Consider the following 18582-nt stretch of genomic DNA (forward strand, 5'->3'; position numbering starts at 1 on the left):
ACAGGCAGAAGGGTAAGAAGCTTTTTTCAAAGAGGTAAAGGGTAGAATGTGGTTGGATAGGTGAGAGAAGGGTGCTGGAATTATCCAGAGAAACTATATAGTCTAGTTACTCCTGAGAGAAAGAACTGAAAATGTCGGTAGGTGTAGAATTTACATTTACAGAATGGACTCGTTGTGATTGTTTCAACAAGCTGGTGACCAGAGTTAATCAGGTCAGTGTTCTGGGGAAAAAGAGAGAGAAAAGAGAAAGAAGAAGAAAAAAAGAAAGAGGAAAAAAAAGAAAAAAAAAGAAAAAAGGGAGGAGGGCACCTCTCAGGCAGGGATGGGCGTGGCGGGATCCCATGCCTCAGGCGGGAGCTCTGCCTTGGCGCTTGTGGGGAGGAGAGTGACGGTGCTCCAGTCCCTTCTTGAGCCAAGCGCTGCACCTCGCTATTTTGGGCGTGTAAACTCCCCGTACCAGGGGCGCAGTCGAAGTTGGTTGCACTCTTCAACCCAGGCCAGTCCCAATCTCCAAATCCCAGTCCGCGCGCCCCGCTGAAATTGCCTTAGACATAGCTTCCCAGGCACCCCCTTCGGGGCAATTCCAGGCCTCCTGCCGAGCTCTGGGGGTGGAGTCAGAATCGCTGCTTCCTTCTCTGGGTCGGGCTGGCGCGCATGCCGGGCGCACTGAGCCCGAGCCTGCTGGAGTGAGGAAAACCTGGTCCCTCTATGGCTCGTCACCCGAAACACGAACTCACAGGCAGATTTCCCAGTTTTTAGCTCTTTGCCTTCCCTCTCGAGTCCCAGCCAGCCAGGAGCGCGGACGCCCGGTGTCGCGCGGCTCTTTCAGGGGCCCCAGCCGCCGGGGAGCTACAATGGCGGCAGGCGCGCCACTGCTCTGAAGTCTAGCCGCCAGGAGCCCGCTCAAAGCAGCAGTTTGTGTGCTCAGCACCCCCCCCCCCGATCCCCCCCAGGACCTGTTGGTCTGAGGGGACCTGGCGTGCAGGTATTTGGCAAGTACGGTCTTTCTATGCACCGAGCGGAGGTTTTCCCCCCCCGAGCGGAGATTTTTCTGTTTTGGACTCTCTCCTTTTCCCCTCTCACTCCCCGTAGAGGGTAGAGGGGGATCGCCTCCCACCCTGGAGTCTCTGATCCCGGCCCAATTTTATCTTCCCCGGTTCGCACTCACGTTAGAAGGCTCTCTCAGTGGATTCTGCGTCCTTTTTCTCCCAATCTCTCAGGTTTTGTAAGGTTTCCAATGGCTTCAGATCTTTTCTGTGTGATGTATGGGCGCAAGTGCAAGTATGGAGCTTCTTACTTCTCTGCCATCTTGCCCCCTTCTCTTACATGTCACCTTTTAAATTAAACATTTAAAGTACATTTTGATAAATGAGTCTTTATTCTAAAGTTGCTCCTAAGACATATATTCAAGGATATATTAATATAAAGGTATTCCATTTCCAAAGGCAAATGCAGAGGTTTCTTATTACCTTGGGATAGCATTTTGAATATTCAACCTGCTTTTTGTCTTTGTGTATATATATATTTTTTTATGCAATGTATATATATTTAAAAATGTTTTACTTTAAGTAAACTCCATACTACACATGGGGCTCAAACTCATAACGTTGAGATCTAGAGTCACATGCTCCACTGACTGGGCCTCCAGGCACTCCCGCAATATATTTTTTATTGTGGTAAAATACATAACATAAAATTTACCATTTTCACCATTTTTAAGTGTACTCTTCAGTGGCATTAAGTACATTCACATTATTGTGCAAAACATCATCACCATCTATCTTCAGAACTTTTCTCACCTTCCCAAACTGAAACTCTATACCCACTAATAGTAGCTATCTTTTCTCACCCCTGCCCTTCAGTGTCCATGCTTATTTTGAGTACAATGGAAAGTCCAGATTGCTGTTGATGTTGCTCAATGTGGGCTTTGGTTATGTTTTCAGGTTGAAGAAGCTGGTTTAATTAACCATCCTCCATGGAAACTGAAAGTCATCCAGCTGTTTGAGACGCAGAGAGTGCGGCATGGAATGATGACCCTGGGGCCTAGTGGGGCGGGGAAGACCACCTGTATCCACACCTTGATGAAAGCCATGACAGGTAAGGGATTGGTAAAGTTGCATTGCTCTGGGCAACACATTTAAATAGCTGTGACACATTGGAATGCTCCAAGAGGGACATGCTTAACTGATTATTGGGTACATTTTAGAGATAGTGTGTTATAATAATGAACTAGAAGGAAAAATTCTTTCCAGCTTTATTGAGATATAATTGACATGTAGCATTGTGTAAGTTTAATGAGTACAGTGTATTGATTTGAAGCACTTGTATGCTGCAAAACGAGTACCTCCATTAGCTCTGACCCCCATCTTGCCACATAGTTACTTACCATTTCTTTTTTATGGTGAGAACATTTAAGATCTACTCACCCAGCAATATTCAATTATATGGAATAATGTAATTAACTATGATCACTATACTATCTGTATATTAGGCTATAATGTAAGTTAGATCCCCATACTTGTTAATCTTTTAACTGGAAGTCTGTACCCTTTGTCCAAAATCTCCCCATTTCCCTACACCTCTACCCCTGGTAACCACCATTCTACAATCTGCTTTTCAGAGTTTGATTGTTTTTTTAGATTCCATATATAAATGATGCCATACAGGATTTATCTCTCCCTGTGTGACTTACTTCATTCAGCATGATATTCTCAAGGTTCATCCCTGTCATCCTGTCATTGCAAATGGTAGGATGTCCTTCTTGCTTATGGCTGAATTATATAGATAGATAGATAGATAGATAGATAGATGCCACATTTCCTCAATAATTCGTCTATCGGGGCGCCTGGGTGGCTTAGTCGGTTAAGCGTCCGACTTTCACTTGGGTCATGATCTCGCGGTTCGTGGGTTCGGGCCCCGCATCGGGCTCTGTGCTGACTGCCAGCTCAGAGCCTGGAGCCTGTTTCAGTCTGTGACTCCCTCTGTCTGTGATCCTCCCCTGCTCACGCTGTCTCTCTGTCTCTCCTAGAAATAAATAAAAAATATTAAAAAAAAAATAATTCGTCTATCAATGGACATTTGAATTGTTTCCATATCTTGGCTTCTATGAATAATGCTGTAGGAAAACAAATTTTAAACAGTGAATTTATGTACTATATTATGTGTTTTACTTATGTTATGCCATTTAATTTTCACCATGATCTTGAGATGTGACTCTGACCATCATCATTTTGTACAAAAAAGTCAAGCGTCAAGTTCAGAAATGCTACAGGTTGTGAAGACGGTAAAATCAGGGTCCACTAACGAAAAACCCAGACCTTTCCCATTATAACATAGCACTTCCCAATAATTACTTAATACAATGTGCTACCTTCCAGTAAATAAAAAATAACACCTAACATCATCCTCATCATAAACTAATTTCCCACCAAGAATCAGATATATTTCTGGTGAAGTTCAAGAAATGCATTAAATTTCCAGACCTCCCTAAGCCTATATCTAAGTCCATACCTAGCCCAAGGTCATCTAAAGATTACGGGCATTGCCACATTTGTGATTATTCTTATATTTTCTGATTGGACATTGATGTTTTTCATACTAAAAGTACTGTGTAGGCAGCTCTTAGCCATGGCAGATTTGAGTTTCGAAATTTCACAGAACATTAGCTGTTGGAATGCATCCCACATGGTCCCACAGGGAAAAGATGCCTGGTTGGGTTTCCAGTCAGCTCTTGAAACCCCAATGCACTGATGTTGAGTTGTGGTTGTGGAGACTGTTCTATGTTGGATGTAGGGTCCTGCACATGCTGGATTTGGTCTCGGTATCCTCCGCTCAGGGGCAAAGTGAGTTCTGTACATCAAGATTCCAGCAGGGAGTCTTCACACTGAGACAGAATTGTGCTCTCAGCTCTCACTTACTTTTGCCAAAACTGAGAGCTCACACCTGCAAGACTTATCATGTGGTTTTCATGTGCTGTTGAGACTCTGTTTGGGGATTTTTATATAGCTTTAAAATGATGTGTTCTCTCAAATTATGCTTAGTAATACTTTTGTTGGTGTTGTGTAGGTGCCTTCATTTAACAATAAACTACAAATGCACCTGGTAAAATGAGCTGAACAAAATGAGTACTAAATATTAAACAATAGTGATACATTAAGTATAATATGTCTAAATTATGTAATCCATATGGCATCACTGGTTTTGGAGAAGTTCTTTGCAAAGATGAATTAATCATTAGGTTATTTGCTGTTGATTAACCTGTTCTTGGTTTTATTTATTTATTTATTATTTTTTCCCTTCTTTTGCTATTTATTTATTATTTATTTATTACAAATAGTTTATTGTCAAGTTGGTTTCCATATAACACCCAGTGCTCATCCCCACAAGTGCCCTCCTCCAAGCCCATCTCCCCCCCACTTGTGCTTGGTTTTAATATGTAGGGCAAACATTTGTTACCTTAAGCAATACATTGTTTCTTGCTGAAAACATTGATTACTCCAAAGATTGAGAAGGTAATTGCATTGAACTTATACTAGACCCGTGTATATTTGTTTCCTTATTGATCATGTATTTGTTTATCAAATGCCTTTAATGTTCTGTATATGAGGTGCTGCTAGGTTCTGTAGCAGATATGAGGATGTAGGCATGAAAACCAAAGGCCATGTCTTCAAGGAGCGGAGTAACCCAAATAGTTATAAGTCAATGTGGAATTGCTATGAGAAAGTTTGGACAGTTATGCTGTGAGAAGGCAAAGGGGATCAGAAGCCTTTCTAAGGAAATATAGGAAGGCTTACAGAGCATGTACTACTTCAGCTGAAGATTGAGGGTTGAGTAGCAGATGAATGTAAGGCATTCTTAGCAGAACGAAGAGCCTGTGCAGGTAGGAGAGCCTGCAAAGAGCATGGCATGCCCAGAAAGTGCTTTGGTAGGGACAAAATGTGATTTATGTGTGGGGTGGGAGTGGGGAAGATGAGGACGTATAGCACATGCTGCTGGTGCCCATCGCTATATCCCTTTGGCCCTTCCCTGGTACAGGTGCAGCTGTTGGTCAGTTTTTCCCACAAATGCCAGGGGTGTCTCCCACTTTTTCAGCATTATGATTTTCCTAGAATCTAGGGAACTGGTTCATCCTGGAAGAGAATGGCATTAATGCCCTTGAGGCAGTCATACTCTCAAACAGTGGTGGAGAATGGGTCGAAGGCAAGTGTCATACCTCCTCTTGTCCATTAGAGGAATGCTACATCTGTGGCCAACTCCCAAATGAGCCCATTATTGGGTTTCTCTCCTTTTCTTTCTCATTCTCTCTTTCCCTTGATTTCAAAAAGGAATTCAAATTAGTGCAATAGGGGTGGCATAAGGAGCTTTGTAAGTTAACCTACTTAGGTTTTATTTTACAGGTGATACAGGTGATGGAAAGCCATTGGGCTGGGGAGTGGTATGATCAACCCAGTGTCTAGAAGACCATTCTGTGGCCATGTAGAGAATAGACCATGGGAAAGGAGGGGCGGGACAGGAGTTCATAAGGAGGCAACAGCAGGAAAGGGTGCCTACTTTAGGGCAGAGTCCGTGAAGGTAGAGTGATCAGGACAGTCAAGAAATGCCTAGGAAGAGAATGAAAAGGAATTGGTTTAAATCAGCAAAACTAAAAGGCAACTGATAGAATGGGAGAAGATATTTGCAAATGATGTGTCAGATAAAGTGTTAGTATCCAAAACGTATAAAGAACTTATCAAACTCAACAGCCAAAAAAACAATAATCCAGTGAAGAAATGAGCAAAAAACATGAATAGACACTTCTCCAAAGAAGGCATCCAGATGGCTAACAGACACATGAAAACATGCTCAACATCGCTCTTCATCAGGGAAATACAAATCTAAACCACAATGAAATACCACCTCATACCCGTCAGAGTGGCTAACAATAACAACTCAGGCAACAACAGATGTTGGCAAGGATACAGAGAAAGAGGAACACTTTTGTACTGCTGGTTGGAATGCAAACTGGTGCAGCCACTCTGGGAAACAGTATGGAGGTTCCTCAAAAAATTAAAAACAGAACTACCCTACCACTCAGTAATTGCACTAGTAGGTATTTATCCAAGGGATACAGGTGTGCTGTTCCAAAGGGACATATGCACCAATGTTTATAGCAGTGCTATCAACAATAGTCAAAGTATGGAAAGAGCCCAAATGTCCATTGACAGATGAATGGATAAAGAAGATGTGGTGTATATATATACAATAGAGTATTACTTGGCAATCAAAAAGAATGAAATCTTGCCATTGCAACAATTTGGATGGAACTCGAGTGTATTATACTAAACAAAATTAGTCAAGAAAGACAAATATACGATTTCACTCGTGTGGAATTCAAGATACAAAATAGATGAACATAAGGGAAGGGAAGCAAAAATAATATAAAAACAGGGAGGGGGACCAACCATAAGAACCTCTTAAATACTAAGAACAAACTGAGGGTTGCTGGCGGGGTATTGGGTGGGGAGTTGGGCCACTGGATGATGGGCATTAAGGAGGACACTTGTTAGGATGAGCACGAGGTATTATATATAAGTGATAAATCACTAAATTCTATTTCTGAAATCATTATTACACTATATGTTAACTGACTTGGTTTTAAATAAAAAAAAATATAACTAGAAAAGGAGGAATTAGTTTAATCAACATTTTGAAAGTCAAGCATTTTTCTTTTTGGCATGATCTTATAAACACATTTTGGTATTTAATTTTTTTGGTCATAATTTAAAAAATTATTCCTCAACTGTAGTTGACATACAATGTTATATTAGTTTCAAGCATACAACATAGTGATTCAATAATTCAGTACAAAAAATGTTATGGTATTTTAAATTAACCCAATACAATTCTACCTACTGCCATAATGAAATAATTAAAAAAAATTTAATATGTATTTATTTTTGAGAGAGAGAGACAGACAGACATACAGCACATGCACAAAAGTTAGGGAGGGGCAGAGACAGAGGGAGGCACATGATCTGATGCAGGCTCCAGGCTCTGAGCTCTCAGCACAGAGCCTGACTCGGGGCTCGTACTCACGACCCCTGAGATCATGACCTGAGCCGAAGTCAGATGCTTAACCCACTGAGCCACCCGCCCCCAAAATGAAATAATTTTTGATAGTTTTTCTTGTATGGGCAACAGATCAAGTCGTTTTACCTATGATATTGTTATAGTCTTTTTGTTTTAATGCTTATTTATTTATTTTGAGAAAGAGAGAGAGAGTGTGCAGGGATGGGGCAGAGAGAGAGAGAGACAGAGAGACAGAAAGACAGTGAGACAGAGACAGAGAATCCCAAGCAGGCTCTGCAGCTGTCAGCACAGAGGCCATTGCAGGGCTGAAAATCACAAGCCGTGAGATCATGCCCTGAGTTGAAACCAAGAGTTGGACACTTAACTGATGGAGCCACCCAGGCGCTCTAATACTGTCATACTCGTTAAAAGTTTGCTGGCCTTTTGTAAAGTGTGATTAGTTAAAAAATATAATTTTGCCAGTCTTATGGATATTATTTATCGAAGAAGCTGAGTTGTGACTCAGTTTCATGTCAACAGTGTAAAATACGGCAAATTTCCCTGAGTCTTTTTGTGATTTAAAAAAAGAGAACTATGTTCTAATTTTCTAAATGGGTTTTAATGGATTTTAACACCTTTTCCAGTGTGCATAGTTATGTATGTTTGCCTGTGTTTGTCAGTCTTTCACGTAATATGTAATGTTTTAGTGCCTATTTTTATGGTTTTATACTTTAAACCTTATTTTTTGCTTTTCTGCTTTTCTGCCCCTTATGTACAGAATCTAGCCTTTTTAGGAATAGTTTTAAGGTTTGAAAGAGTCAAAGACTTTTTTCTTTTTTTTGAGATTGGCGATAAAAGAAAAGTCTTTGATTCCTGCAACATTAATTTTGCTTACTTTTCCCAAATAAGCAAGAACACAGCAAATTGAAGCCAGGAATGGAGAGAATGTGACATCTTCCAGGTGGCATTTCAGAGACCAGACTTAATCTAGTATACTATAAAGCAAAAGATTTTTGAGCTGTGAAATTTGAAAGGCTTCCAGATTACATTAATTCCTTTATCAGTGCCAACATGGTACCCTTCCTGGGCCCCCGTTATGTTTCCTGCAATTTTTTTTTACAGAAGATAGAAACAAAAGTTAGTCCATATAACAATGTTAATTTTGATAACTTGGAATGCAGTAAGACGTACATTTTCAGTGTAATTTTGCATTTTTCATATTTTGAACACCTGCCGGCAGTACATTGCAGTTAGTACCGTGTTACCTAATGATGGCTCCCTCTACAGCTGTGTTGTTTAAAATTTGGATTTACTTGGGACAGAATGTGGAAAACCACACCGGGAAATGAGGATGAATCCCAAAGCAATTACGGCCCCACAGATGTTTGGTCGACTTGACGTGGCCACAAATGATTGGACAGATGGGATATTTTCAACTCTTTGGAGGAAAACATTGAGAGCCAAGAAAGGTAGAAAATGAAGCAATATTTTTGACATGTACTTCTAAATAAAATCCTTGATGCCTATTTAGAATTAATAGAACAATTATATATTGTATTCTCTATATGATATTTAGCCAAGACTAAGAAGTCCTGAATCAGTATATTTGTCAATGCTGAAATTATTGATTAATATATTTAAAATCTCCCTCTCCCACTTTTTTTCTTTGTTATTGTTACAAAGGAAATGATTTTCCTTTTGGGTAAATGTTTGTGTATCCCTGTGATAGAATAAAACAGAAAGAAAAAACTGTTAAGGAAAATTGATAGTGTTAAATGAAGTGACTTTACCATAAATATTTCACTGAATCTTTTAAAAATGTTATCTTTATTTAAGTATACCCTATTTTTAGAATACTGATTCCCCTATAAAATCACAGGAGGAAACAGGCTTCTTTGGGAAGAAAATTGCATATATCAAAAATGAAATCTATATTGAACTAACAAATTATTCTGTTTAAATGCACACTGGTGTTTGCTGGTCCTGTGAACAAACTTGTTAAGTGTTAGTGATTCACTCTGAATACTCTCTTACTTATGGAGTCTCTAAATTGAACCCAATGTTTCTGGAATATAAGCTCAGATGGAAGAGGTAGTATCAACCTTCCTCTCATCATGTTTTCTTACTTTTGAATAAGTGGGAGAAAGGCACAGTGAATGCACTTGCAGAGAGAAGGAAGGATGCACGAGAAGGAAGAGATATTGGGGATATTCATGAATCATTGCTTTGGAACACTGTCTACTAAGAGATGTTTAAGGTGGGGCCACCCATTGAGGGAACGGAGCTCAGCAACCTAACATCAGTTGTCAAAAGAGACATGAAAATGTATAATTTCTAAAGTGTGCTGACATTAGACACTGTTATTGTTTTACTGGAAATAAATCAAATTTTGTCTCTGCCTTGTTCCAGTAATCCTAAGTGAACACATATCCAGCGCCCAATGCTACCTCAGAGAATGGGAGCTCAAAGCAGTGTTTTTTTTTCCCCTCTTTAAAAAAGGGAACATGCTTTTTCTAAGTGACTGCTGTTTATTTCATCTTTTCACTTAAATTCAGTCAAATGAGCATAATCAAGATTTTTTAAAGCATTTTATTTGATACATAATGTTTTACAGCTGTCGCATAGTAAATAAAGATTATGGTTCCAAACTTGGTCATGGGGTCAGTAAGAGAAAGTAGAGATTAAGTAATTAGGAGGAATTATTAAACCAGGTACCTAAATTTACAATGGCATTCCGTTGACCATTCCGCTGATGCTTGTCACTTTCTTTACTTCCAAATATCTCCTTAAGTGATTCCCATCAGTTTTGTTCCCAGTAGCCCCTTCAGGGGGCTCATGACCTCCAGCCTGTCAGATACAAACGGTCAGTTCTCAGGCTAGTCCGGCTCGCACAGGACCTGGCACAGTTGACCACTGCCCTTCTTGGGCTCTTCTGTCACTTGGCATCAGGGAAACTTTATCTGCTGGTTCTCCGTCCACTTCTGCCTCCTAAGAGGTCTGTCAGAGGGAGGAGGCTGCAAAAGAGACTCTGCCAGAAGTCTGACCATCGAAGTAGCTCTGTCCTCAGACCTGCTGTCTCTATCTGCTCATTTCTAGAAGAAACATACCCAGTGCATGGTTTCAAATGCCATCTCTAAGCCAATGGCTTCTACATTTTAATCTTCAGCCCTGACCTCTCCCTTGAATCCTCAGCTCAACAACGTTGTGGGGTGTGTGTAGGACATTTCAGATGTGACATGTACAAGCCAGAATCAGTCTGCCTGTCTTTCTGACAGCACTCACATTCCTTTTTCTCTTCTCCCCTTCTGGCTCTTCCTAGAACGGCCTGAACTTGTACTCACTTTGAGACCTTTGTACCTGTTATTCTTACTGCCTGGAAAATTCTACCTCTAGATCTTTATATCATTTCATTCTCCTGAAATATTTTATTGGCTGCCTTATCGAAAGCAATGCCCCAACCTCTTTTCTTCCTAATTTTTCTTATCTTACACATTATTTGCTTATTGGTTTGGTTATCATCTCTACCCCCTTCGAGTGTAAGCTCTGTCAAGGCAAGACATGGTCTTATTTTTACTGTAATAGCCCCAGACCCTAGAGCAGTGCTGATAGATAGAAGGTACTCAGTGACTATTTGTTTAATGAACAAGTGACTTTTTGCTTTGATTATGTGCTTTAAACAACTGCTATAGTAAGAACTGGAAAAGTCCTATGTGACAAAATAAGAATCATTTCTATCAAAGTTTTACTTAAAAATTAATGAAAATTACATGAAATTATAGTACTTCTTCAAGTATAGTAGTTACATGTATGTGTATGTATGTGTGTGTGTGTCCCTCCCCCCACCTTTGGTGGAATATTCTAGGGGAGCATATCTGGATAGTTCTTGATGGTCCAGTAGATGCCATCTGGATTGAAAACCTGAATTCTGTTTTGGATGATAACAAAACTCTAACCCTTGCCAATGGCGATCGGATTCCCATGGCTCCAAACTGCAAGATCATTTTTGAACCTCATAACATTGACAACGCGTCACCAGCTACTGTCTCGAGAAATGGAATGGTTTTCATGAGTTCTTCTATCCTCGACTGGAGTCCTGTTCTTGAGGTAAGAGAGGAGTCTTTCTTTTCTTTTCTTTTTTTTTTTTTTCATGTCCAGCCTTCAAAAATTATAATTTGTTGTCAAATTGGCTAGCATGCAGTGTGTAAGGTGTGCTCTTGGTTTTTGGGATAGATTGGTTCATCGCTTACATACAACACCCAGTGCTCATCCCAACAAGTGCCCTCTTCAATGCCCATCACCCATTTTCCCCTCTCACCGCCCCCCCCATCCACCCTCAGTTTGTTCTCTGAATTTAAGAATCTGTTATGTTTTGCCTCCCTCCCTCTCTGTTTGTAACTACTTTTTCCCCTTCCCTTCCCCCATGGTCCTCCGTTAAGTTTCTCAAGATCCACATGTGAGTAAACACATGTGGTATCTGTCTTTAACTGACTGATGTATTTCACTTAGCATAATACCCTCCAGTTCCATCCATATTGCTGCAAATGGCCAAATTTCATTCTTTCTCATTGCCAAGTAGTATTCCCTTGCATATATAAACCACATCTTTATCCATTCATCAGTTGATGGACATTAGGCTCTTTCCATAATTTGGCTGTTGTTGAAAGCGCTGCTATAAACATTTGGGTGCATGTGCCCCTGTGAATCAGCATGGAGTCTTTCTCTTGTGTACCCAAAGAGGAAAACAGATCTTTTAGTGCTCTGGTACAGCGTGTGCTAATTTTTCTACAGACCTGTGGTGTAATTGCATTTCATTGCTACTGTTTATGGCAGATCTTACATCCTCTGGGACACTGAAACCCTGATTGTCCCTTACAGGTGCCCTCAGCAGTCTGGTTTCCTCTGGGCTCCTTTGCATCTCCTTAGAACCGTGATTTCCACTGTGGGTTGTAGAGTAATTGCAAGGCCTAGCTGAATCAGTAATCCTGCCAAACTGAATAAGTGAAATTTAATCTTATCACTTTGGGAATTCATGACATTTTAAAAAGGTACTCATGCCCATAAAGTTTGGGAGCACTCATTGTACAATATTAGCTTGAAGAAAACAATTTATTAAAATTGCATATAAGGAATTTTGATGAGGTTCAATAGTCATAATATTTGTTTTAAGTTTGTTCTTGGAAATAATATTTCAGACAATATCTCTTCAATTCATGAAAAGCCGTATTATTTTCTTATCACCAGTACATTCTAGAGTGTATTGATTGTAATTAGATTATAATTAAATGCCTTGTATATTTAGATACTTTACTAAATAAATACTATAATATAGGGCAGAATGCTTATTAAGTTTTTAATGTTTATTTATTTTTGAGAGAGAGAGAGAGAGACAAAACATGAGTGGGGGAGGGGGAGAGAGAGGGAGGCATAGAATCTGAAGCAGACTCCAGGCTCTGAGCTGTCAGCACAGAACCTGATGTGGGATTCGAACTCACAAACCATGAGATCATGACCTGAGCTGAAGTTGGACACTTAACTGACAGAGCCACCCAGGCACCCCGGGGGCAGAATGCTTATTAGAATAGCCATGTGTGAAACCTCTTTTTGACATTGTTGGTTAAACTTATTATTTTATTTACATAATTTTTTGGAAATGATTTTGACTGAAAACTTACTAAATCATAATTTAAATTAAGATCAAAAGCTTATAAAATCATAATTTAAATTAAGTAGGTGTTTATTTTACATCATCATTAAATTATTATGCTTCTCTTTCTGTATCAGTATATCTTAGCTTTTAATAATATCATCTCAGGATTTACAGAACTCTGGCTTGCACAAGGGTTTCGGTGTGGTGAAGTGTGAAGATGTGAAAAAGGAGGGGATTAGATAGCAAAATGTTACTTATGTATAATTGGATGTGACACTAAACATGCTTCTAAAGATTTCTATTTCTGATCTCTCAATCAAATTATCCATCCATTTAGGGGAATACAGGGCAAAGGTTCTGAACCCTGGCTTTGCAAAAATAATCAGCAATGACAGTTTCTTAAAGTATAAACGAGTGGGTCATACCTCAGTCCTACCAGATCGGAATCTCTGGGGATGGAGGTTCAAAAGTTGGTTTTTGTTTTTGCGTTTGTTTTTGTTTTTAAAAGCAGTACAATAGATTCAGATTTGGTAACCACAGATATAACGGCAAGCTTCAAGTGAAAAAAAGTTATTTGTGTGATTTTCCTCAAATACTTCATATCCACAAAGACTTTAAAAAAATTTTTTTAACATTTGTTCATTTTTTGAGAGACAGAGAGACACAGTATAAGCAGGGGAAGGACAGAGAGAGAGAGGGAGACACAGAATCCGAAGCAGATTCCAGGTCATGAGCTGTCAGCACAGAACCCGACATGGGGCTCGAACTCACAAGATGTAAGATCATGACCTGAGCCGAAGTCAGACGCTTAACTGACTGAGCCACCCAGGTTCCCCCACAAAGACTTTTAAAAGCTACTCTGACACTACTACCTAATGAATATTAGACTTTGCTTTTTATGAAATAAGCTTCTATTATGTTCTATGTTGAGGCTGAATAAGGTTCTTACATTAATGCTACACTTACCTAATTTTTTATAATGCTTTTAAATAATGCAATTTTTTTTTCTCACAAATGATTAGCAAGAAGCAAGACTCACAAAGAATCAGATGGGAAGTGTTCAGAGAGCAGTACCCGGCAGCTCTAGGGAGTTATTAGAGGCAGGCACATGGAGAAGTTTTGTTCATAGGAATCTGTCAGCTCCTGGGAGCCAAGCTGATTTCTTGGCCTTGGGTTAGGACCTTTCTGCTTCCATCAACTTGAAGGTGCTGTGTTCTGTTGCTGTTGCTGTGGAATCCTGGTAAATTCATGAATTGATGAATCATTCGGAATCAACATTTTATTGCTTCTGCTCAGTGTCGAAGAATGAGCTGATCTCTTGAGGCCAAGGCAACTTGCCTCAGCTTCAGAGAATATTGTGTTATGTGGTATCTTGTTAGGGATCACATGCACTTTCTAACAGCAGGCTCTCCAAAGGACTCAATTCTCCATTTTCCTCTTTGATATTTTTCTACACTGGTTATTAGTTACATTAGAAGAAATAAAAGGAAACGGCTAATTTGATAAATCTTTGTTTCCCATTTAAAAAGATGTGTGTATAGAGTTCCTTTGTTCATCTTTTAGTCCTTTTCCTTTTCCTAAATTACTTCTCTATGTATGCCTCCTCATTTTCTTCTAGTGTATTTTAATTAAGACCGGAGACTTTTTCTCCATCTTTGCTTCAAGACATGTATAAGGTGGTAACGGAACACATAGGTTTGAATTCTGGACTTGACACCCACCGGCTGTGGGGTCCTGGGCACATCACTTGCACTCTTTGGGTTTCGGTTTTCTTCATTTTATATATATATATATATATATATATATATATATATATATATATATATATTTTTTTTTTTTTTAATGTTTATTCATTTTTGAATGACAGAGAGAAACAGAGTGCAAGCAGGGTAGAGGCAGAGAGAGAGGGAGACACAGAATTCAAAGCAGGCTCCAGGCTCTGAGCTGTCAGAACAGAGCCCGACATGGGGCTCAAACCCACGAACTGTGAGATCACGACCTGAGCCAAAGCTGGACCTTCAACTGATTGAGCCACCCAGGTGTTCCTGGGCTTCTGTTTTCTCATCTGTAAAAGGAGGATAATAATAGCTCCTACCTCCCAGAATTAAATGAGTTAATGCATGAAAGAACGTATTGCGAGGCCTGACACATTCTGTATGCAGTGTTATTAGATGTTATTATAGGCCATCAATATGTAAAAAATGTTTGTTCCAAAATGACCATTCTCCTGGCATGTTAATAAATTTATTAATGCATTAATCTGTGAATGGACAGAGTTTCCTTAAGAAGCGCTCCCCTCAGGAAGCCGAAATTCTTCGTCAGCTGTACATCAAGTCTTTTCCCGACCTGTATCGCTTCAGTGTTCAGAACGTAGAATACAAGATGGAGATGCTTGAAGCCTTTGTAATCATGCAGAGCATTAACATGCTTCAAGGGCTGATCCCTCCAAAGGTAAATCGCTCAACTTTCTAGAAATTTCTCTCTTATTAACTGAGCCATGTTGTGCAGAGAGTACAGTATTCAAAATTGGTTGTGTTAGAGCTATGCATGGGGGAATGTTTCAAACATGCCCCTGCATCTTTTGTGTTTTTCTCATTTCTCTTCTCCCCAAGTGAGCCACACGTTTGTAATTTAGTGGCAAGTTCACAGTCATCTAATAAACATCCAGATTTACTTTGGGGACTAACTTGGTATTTCCTGAGATAAATTCTGTATGTTTCCAGTTTTATTCATCTATTCCTTGTTCTTGGGGAAAACTATTGTCCCTTTTACATCTTTATTATTTTTATTGAAACCTCAAAGCAAAATTTAGGTTTGAGAATCAACTGATCAAAACAAGTTTCTTCCGTGCCCAGGAACAAGGTGTGGAGGTCACACCGGAGCACCTGGGGAGACTGTACGTCTTCTCCCTGATGTGGAGCATTGGGGCCGTGCTAGAGCTGGAGGGCCGACGCCGGATAGAGCACTGGCTGCGTTCTCAGGAAGCGCTGACCTCGGGTTTGCCGCCTCTAGCGGGGACCGATGACACCATGTTTGACTATTATGTCTCGTCCAGTGGTGAGTATGCTTGCTTCCGTTTGTACATAACACACGGGAGGTTTTTCCACGGGCTCCTATTTACACAGCTTTTATTTTTCTAAATGGTACTTAAAACACATGCTGTAATATTAAAATGGAAATTTTTATGTGTGACGAAACCTAATTTTTTCTTTTGCAAAAATGTATTTCATTTGTGTCCCAAATGCATATCTTCCCCTTATTAGGTATATTGTTTACTAAACTTTTAATGAATTAAAAACAAATTAGAAATAAAAAGTCTCCAAAGCAGGTAGATCTATTTCAGTCATTGATATAATATAATCAGCAATTTTCATAAAAATTACAAAGTGTGGAGTATATTTTTACCAAATATGTGCTTATCTATCTCTATATATACCTCGTTTGTTTATATGTGGTACATATATATAAAGTACATCTATATAAAACATATAAATAATATTTATATATCTTTTATTTTTGGTTTTATAATTACAGAAAGTATATAATGAAAAGCTTGTGCGATTAGATATTTTAAGTGGTTTTAGGGACATACTACTATCACTATTCTTTTTTTATTTTTTATTTTTACTTAAAATTTTTTTAAATGTTTATTTATTTTTGAGAGAGAGAAAGAGACAGAGTGTGCGTGGGGGAGGGGCAGAGAGGGAGGAGACAGAATCTGAAGCAGGCTCCAGGCCCTGAGCTGTCAGCACAGAGCTCAAACTCATGGACTGTGAGATGATGACCTGAGCTGAAGTTGGATGCCCAACCGACTGAGCCACCCAGGCACCCCAACAAAAATGTTTATTTTTGAGAGAGAGATAGAGAGCGAGTGGGGTAGGGACAGAGAGAGAGGAGAGAGGGAGAATCCCAAGCAGGCTCTGCACTCTCAGCACAGAACCCCATGAGGGGCTCAAACCTTTGAACTGTGAGATCATGACCTGAGCTAAAACCAAGAGTCCGACACTTAACCAACTGAGCCACCCAGGCTCCCCCTTATCATTGTATTCTTAATTTTTATTCAGACATAATTGAAAACTGACATATTTTAAAACTTGCCAAGACATTCTTAATATTTCCTAATATTACCACTTTGGAATTGTTCCTTGGGAAATTCTGACTCGGTTAACACAGACTTACATACTACTTAGATCTACCATTCTAATGATCTTATTTTATGGGGAGATTTTGAAAGATGCTTCATGAGATATCAAGAATGTCTGCTTGTGACGGGAATTAAATCATTAATAGGCATGCGAAGATGTAAATGTTCGGTGTTCACCTCAGGTCAATGGCTGCACTGGAACACATGTACGGAGGAATATGTGTATCCACCTGACATCACCCCAGAATATGGCTCCATCCTGGTACCAAATGTTGACAATGTGAGGACTGACTTTCTAATTAAAACCATCGCTAAACAGGGCAAGGTATGGCTCTTTAACTTCTATTAACAATAGCACATTTTTAAAATGTCCCTTGAAAACACAAGGCATCTTGCATTTATCTCAGAATGCTTTAGGTTGCTGTTTAGAGAACATGAAAATATGACCCAAATTGATATTGTTCTCTACTCACAGCATTAGAGTTGCCTGGTCCCAATTCATGATCAAGTAATTTGTTCTCACATGTTAGTTGAGAGAGAGTGAATTTTGACTCATTTGTCCAAAGAGACGTCCTTCTCTTCTGATGATTATGCTGATTTGCTGGGGCTGCCCATACACATCACCACGGGCTGGGGGAGTTAAACGACAGACCTTTCTTTCCTCTCAGTTCTGGAGGCGTAGAGTCCAAGGTTCAGGTGCTGGCAGGTTGATTTTCTCCTGAGGCCTCTCTTGTTGGCTTGCAGGTGGCTTTCATCTCTGTGGTCTTTATCCGCCTGCATCTCTATGTTTCCAGATTTCCTCCTCTTCTACAGAGGCTCCTTAGATTGAACTAGGGCCCACCGTCATGGCCTCATTTTAACCTCATCATCTCTTTAAAGGCCCTCTCTACAAATACAGTCAATTCTGAGGCACTGGGTGTTAGGGCTTCAATGTGTGAATTGGGGGGGGGGGCACAATTTAGCCTATAATCATTTTATTGCATTCCTTGGGTTTCTTTCTCAACTTCTCTTTTAGGCCGTGCTATTAATTGGGGAACAAGGAACGGCCAAAACAGTCATTATCAAAGGATTTATGTCAAAATATGATTCTGAAAGTCACATGATCAAGAGTCTGAATTTTTCTTCTGCAACCACCCCACTGATGTTTCAGGTACTGGCTCTTTGGTATTGCTCATTAAGATCGAGTTTGTGATAAACTTTGGAGGCTCTGCTCTGTTCACTGGGAAGCCTGTGCCCATTGAATTTCATCTGCACTTTTTCCCAGCCGTGATAAGTCCCTTACAAATGCGTTCAATTGTCTCTATTATTCACCTGCAATAGAATCTCTTCCTAGTTGGGTTATACTGTATAGTCTTAAATTTTGGAGAAATAAAAAGCATACATAGGGTGTTAAGAGGCTCAGTACTGTTTAAAATATGTAAAGAAAGGGGCACCTGGGTGGCTCGGTCAGTTAAGCATCCGACTTCGGCTCAGGTCATGACCTCATGGTTTGTGGGTTCGAGCCCCACGTCCGGCTCTGTACTGACAGCCAGCTCAGAGCCTGGAGCCTGTTTCAGATTCTGTGTCTCCCTCTCTCTCTGACCCTCCCCTGCTCACGCTGTCTCTCTCTCTCAGAAATAAATTAAAAACATTAAAAATTTTTGAAAAAACAATAAAATGTAAAGAAAGCCTGTGAACATGTAAAACCCAAAGCTGAAGGAATGTCATTTATTCCTTCATCAAAACCTGTGTCTTTTCCCTACTG

General features: G+C 39.8%; 1 protein-coding gene across 1 annotated transcript in view; it reads left to right on the forward strand.

Moving 5' to 3' along the window:
* DNAH5 (dynein axonemal heavy chain 5) overlaps nt 1-18582 on the forward strand; it is a 270172-nt gene that overhangs the window by 152425 nt on the left and 99165 nt on the right. Inside the window, exons 46-52 of the mRNA XM_039217767.1 lie at nt 1944-2097; nt 8370-8516; nt 10910-11151; nt 14969-15145; nt 15550-15751; nt 17021-17163; nt 17854-17988. Of these exons, the coding sequence (XP_039073698.1) occupies nt 1944-2097; nt 8370-8516; nt 10910-11151; nt 14969-15145; nt 15550-15751; nt 17021-17163; nt 17854-17988 (1200 nt within the window). The remainder of the gene's footprint in view (nt 1-1943; nt 2098-8369; nt 8517-10909; nt 11152-14968; nt 15146-15549; nt 15752-17020; nt 17164-17853; nt 17989-18582) is intronic.

This window comes from Hyaena hyaena, unplaced genomic scaffold (genome assembly GCF_003009895.1).
Source record: "Hyaena hyaena isolate Hyena2069 unplaced genomic scaffold, ASM300989v1 scaffold_720, whole genome shotgun sequence".
Lineage (NCBI taxonomy): Eukaryota > Metazoa > Chordata > Mammalia > Carnivora > Hyaenidae > Hyaena > Hyaena hyaena.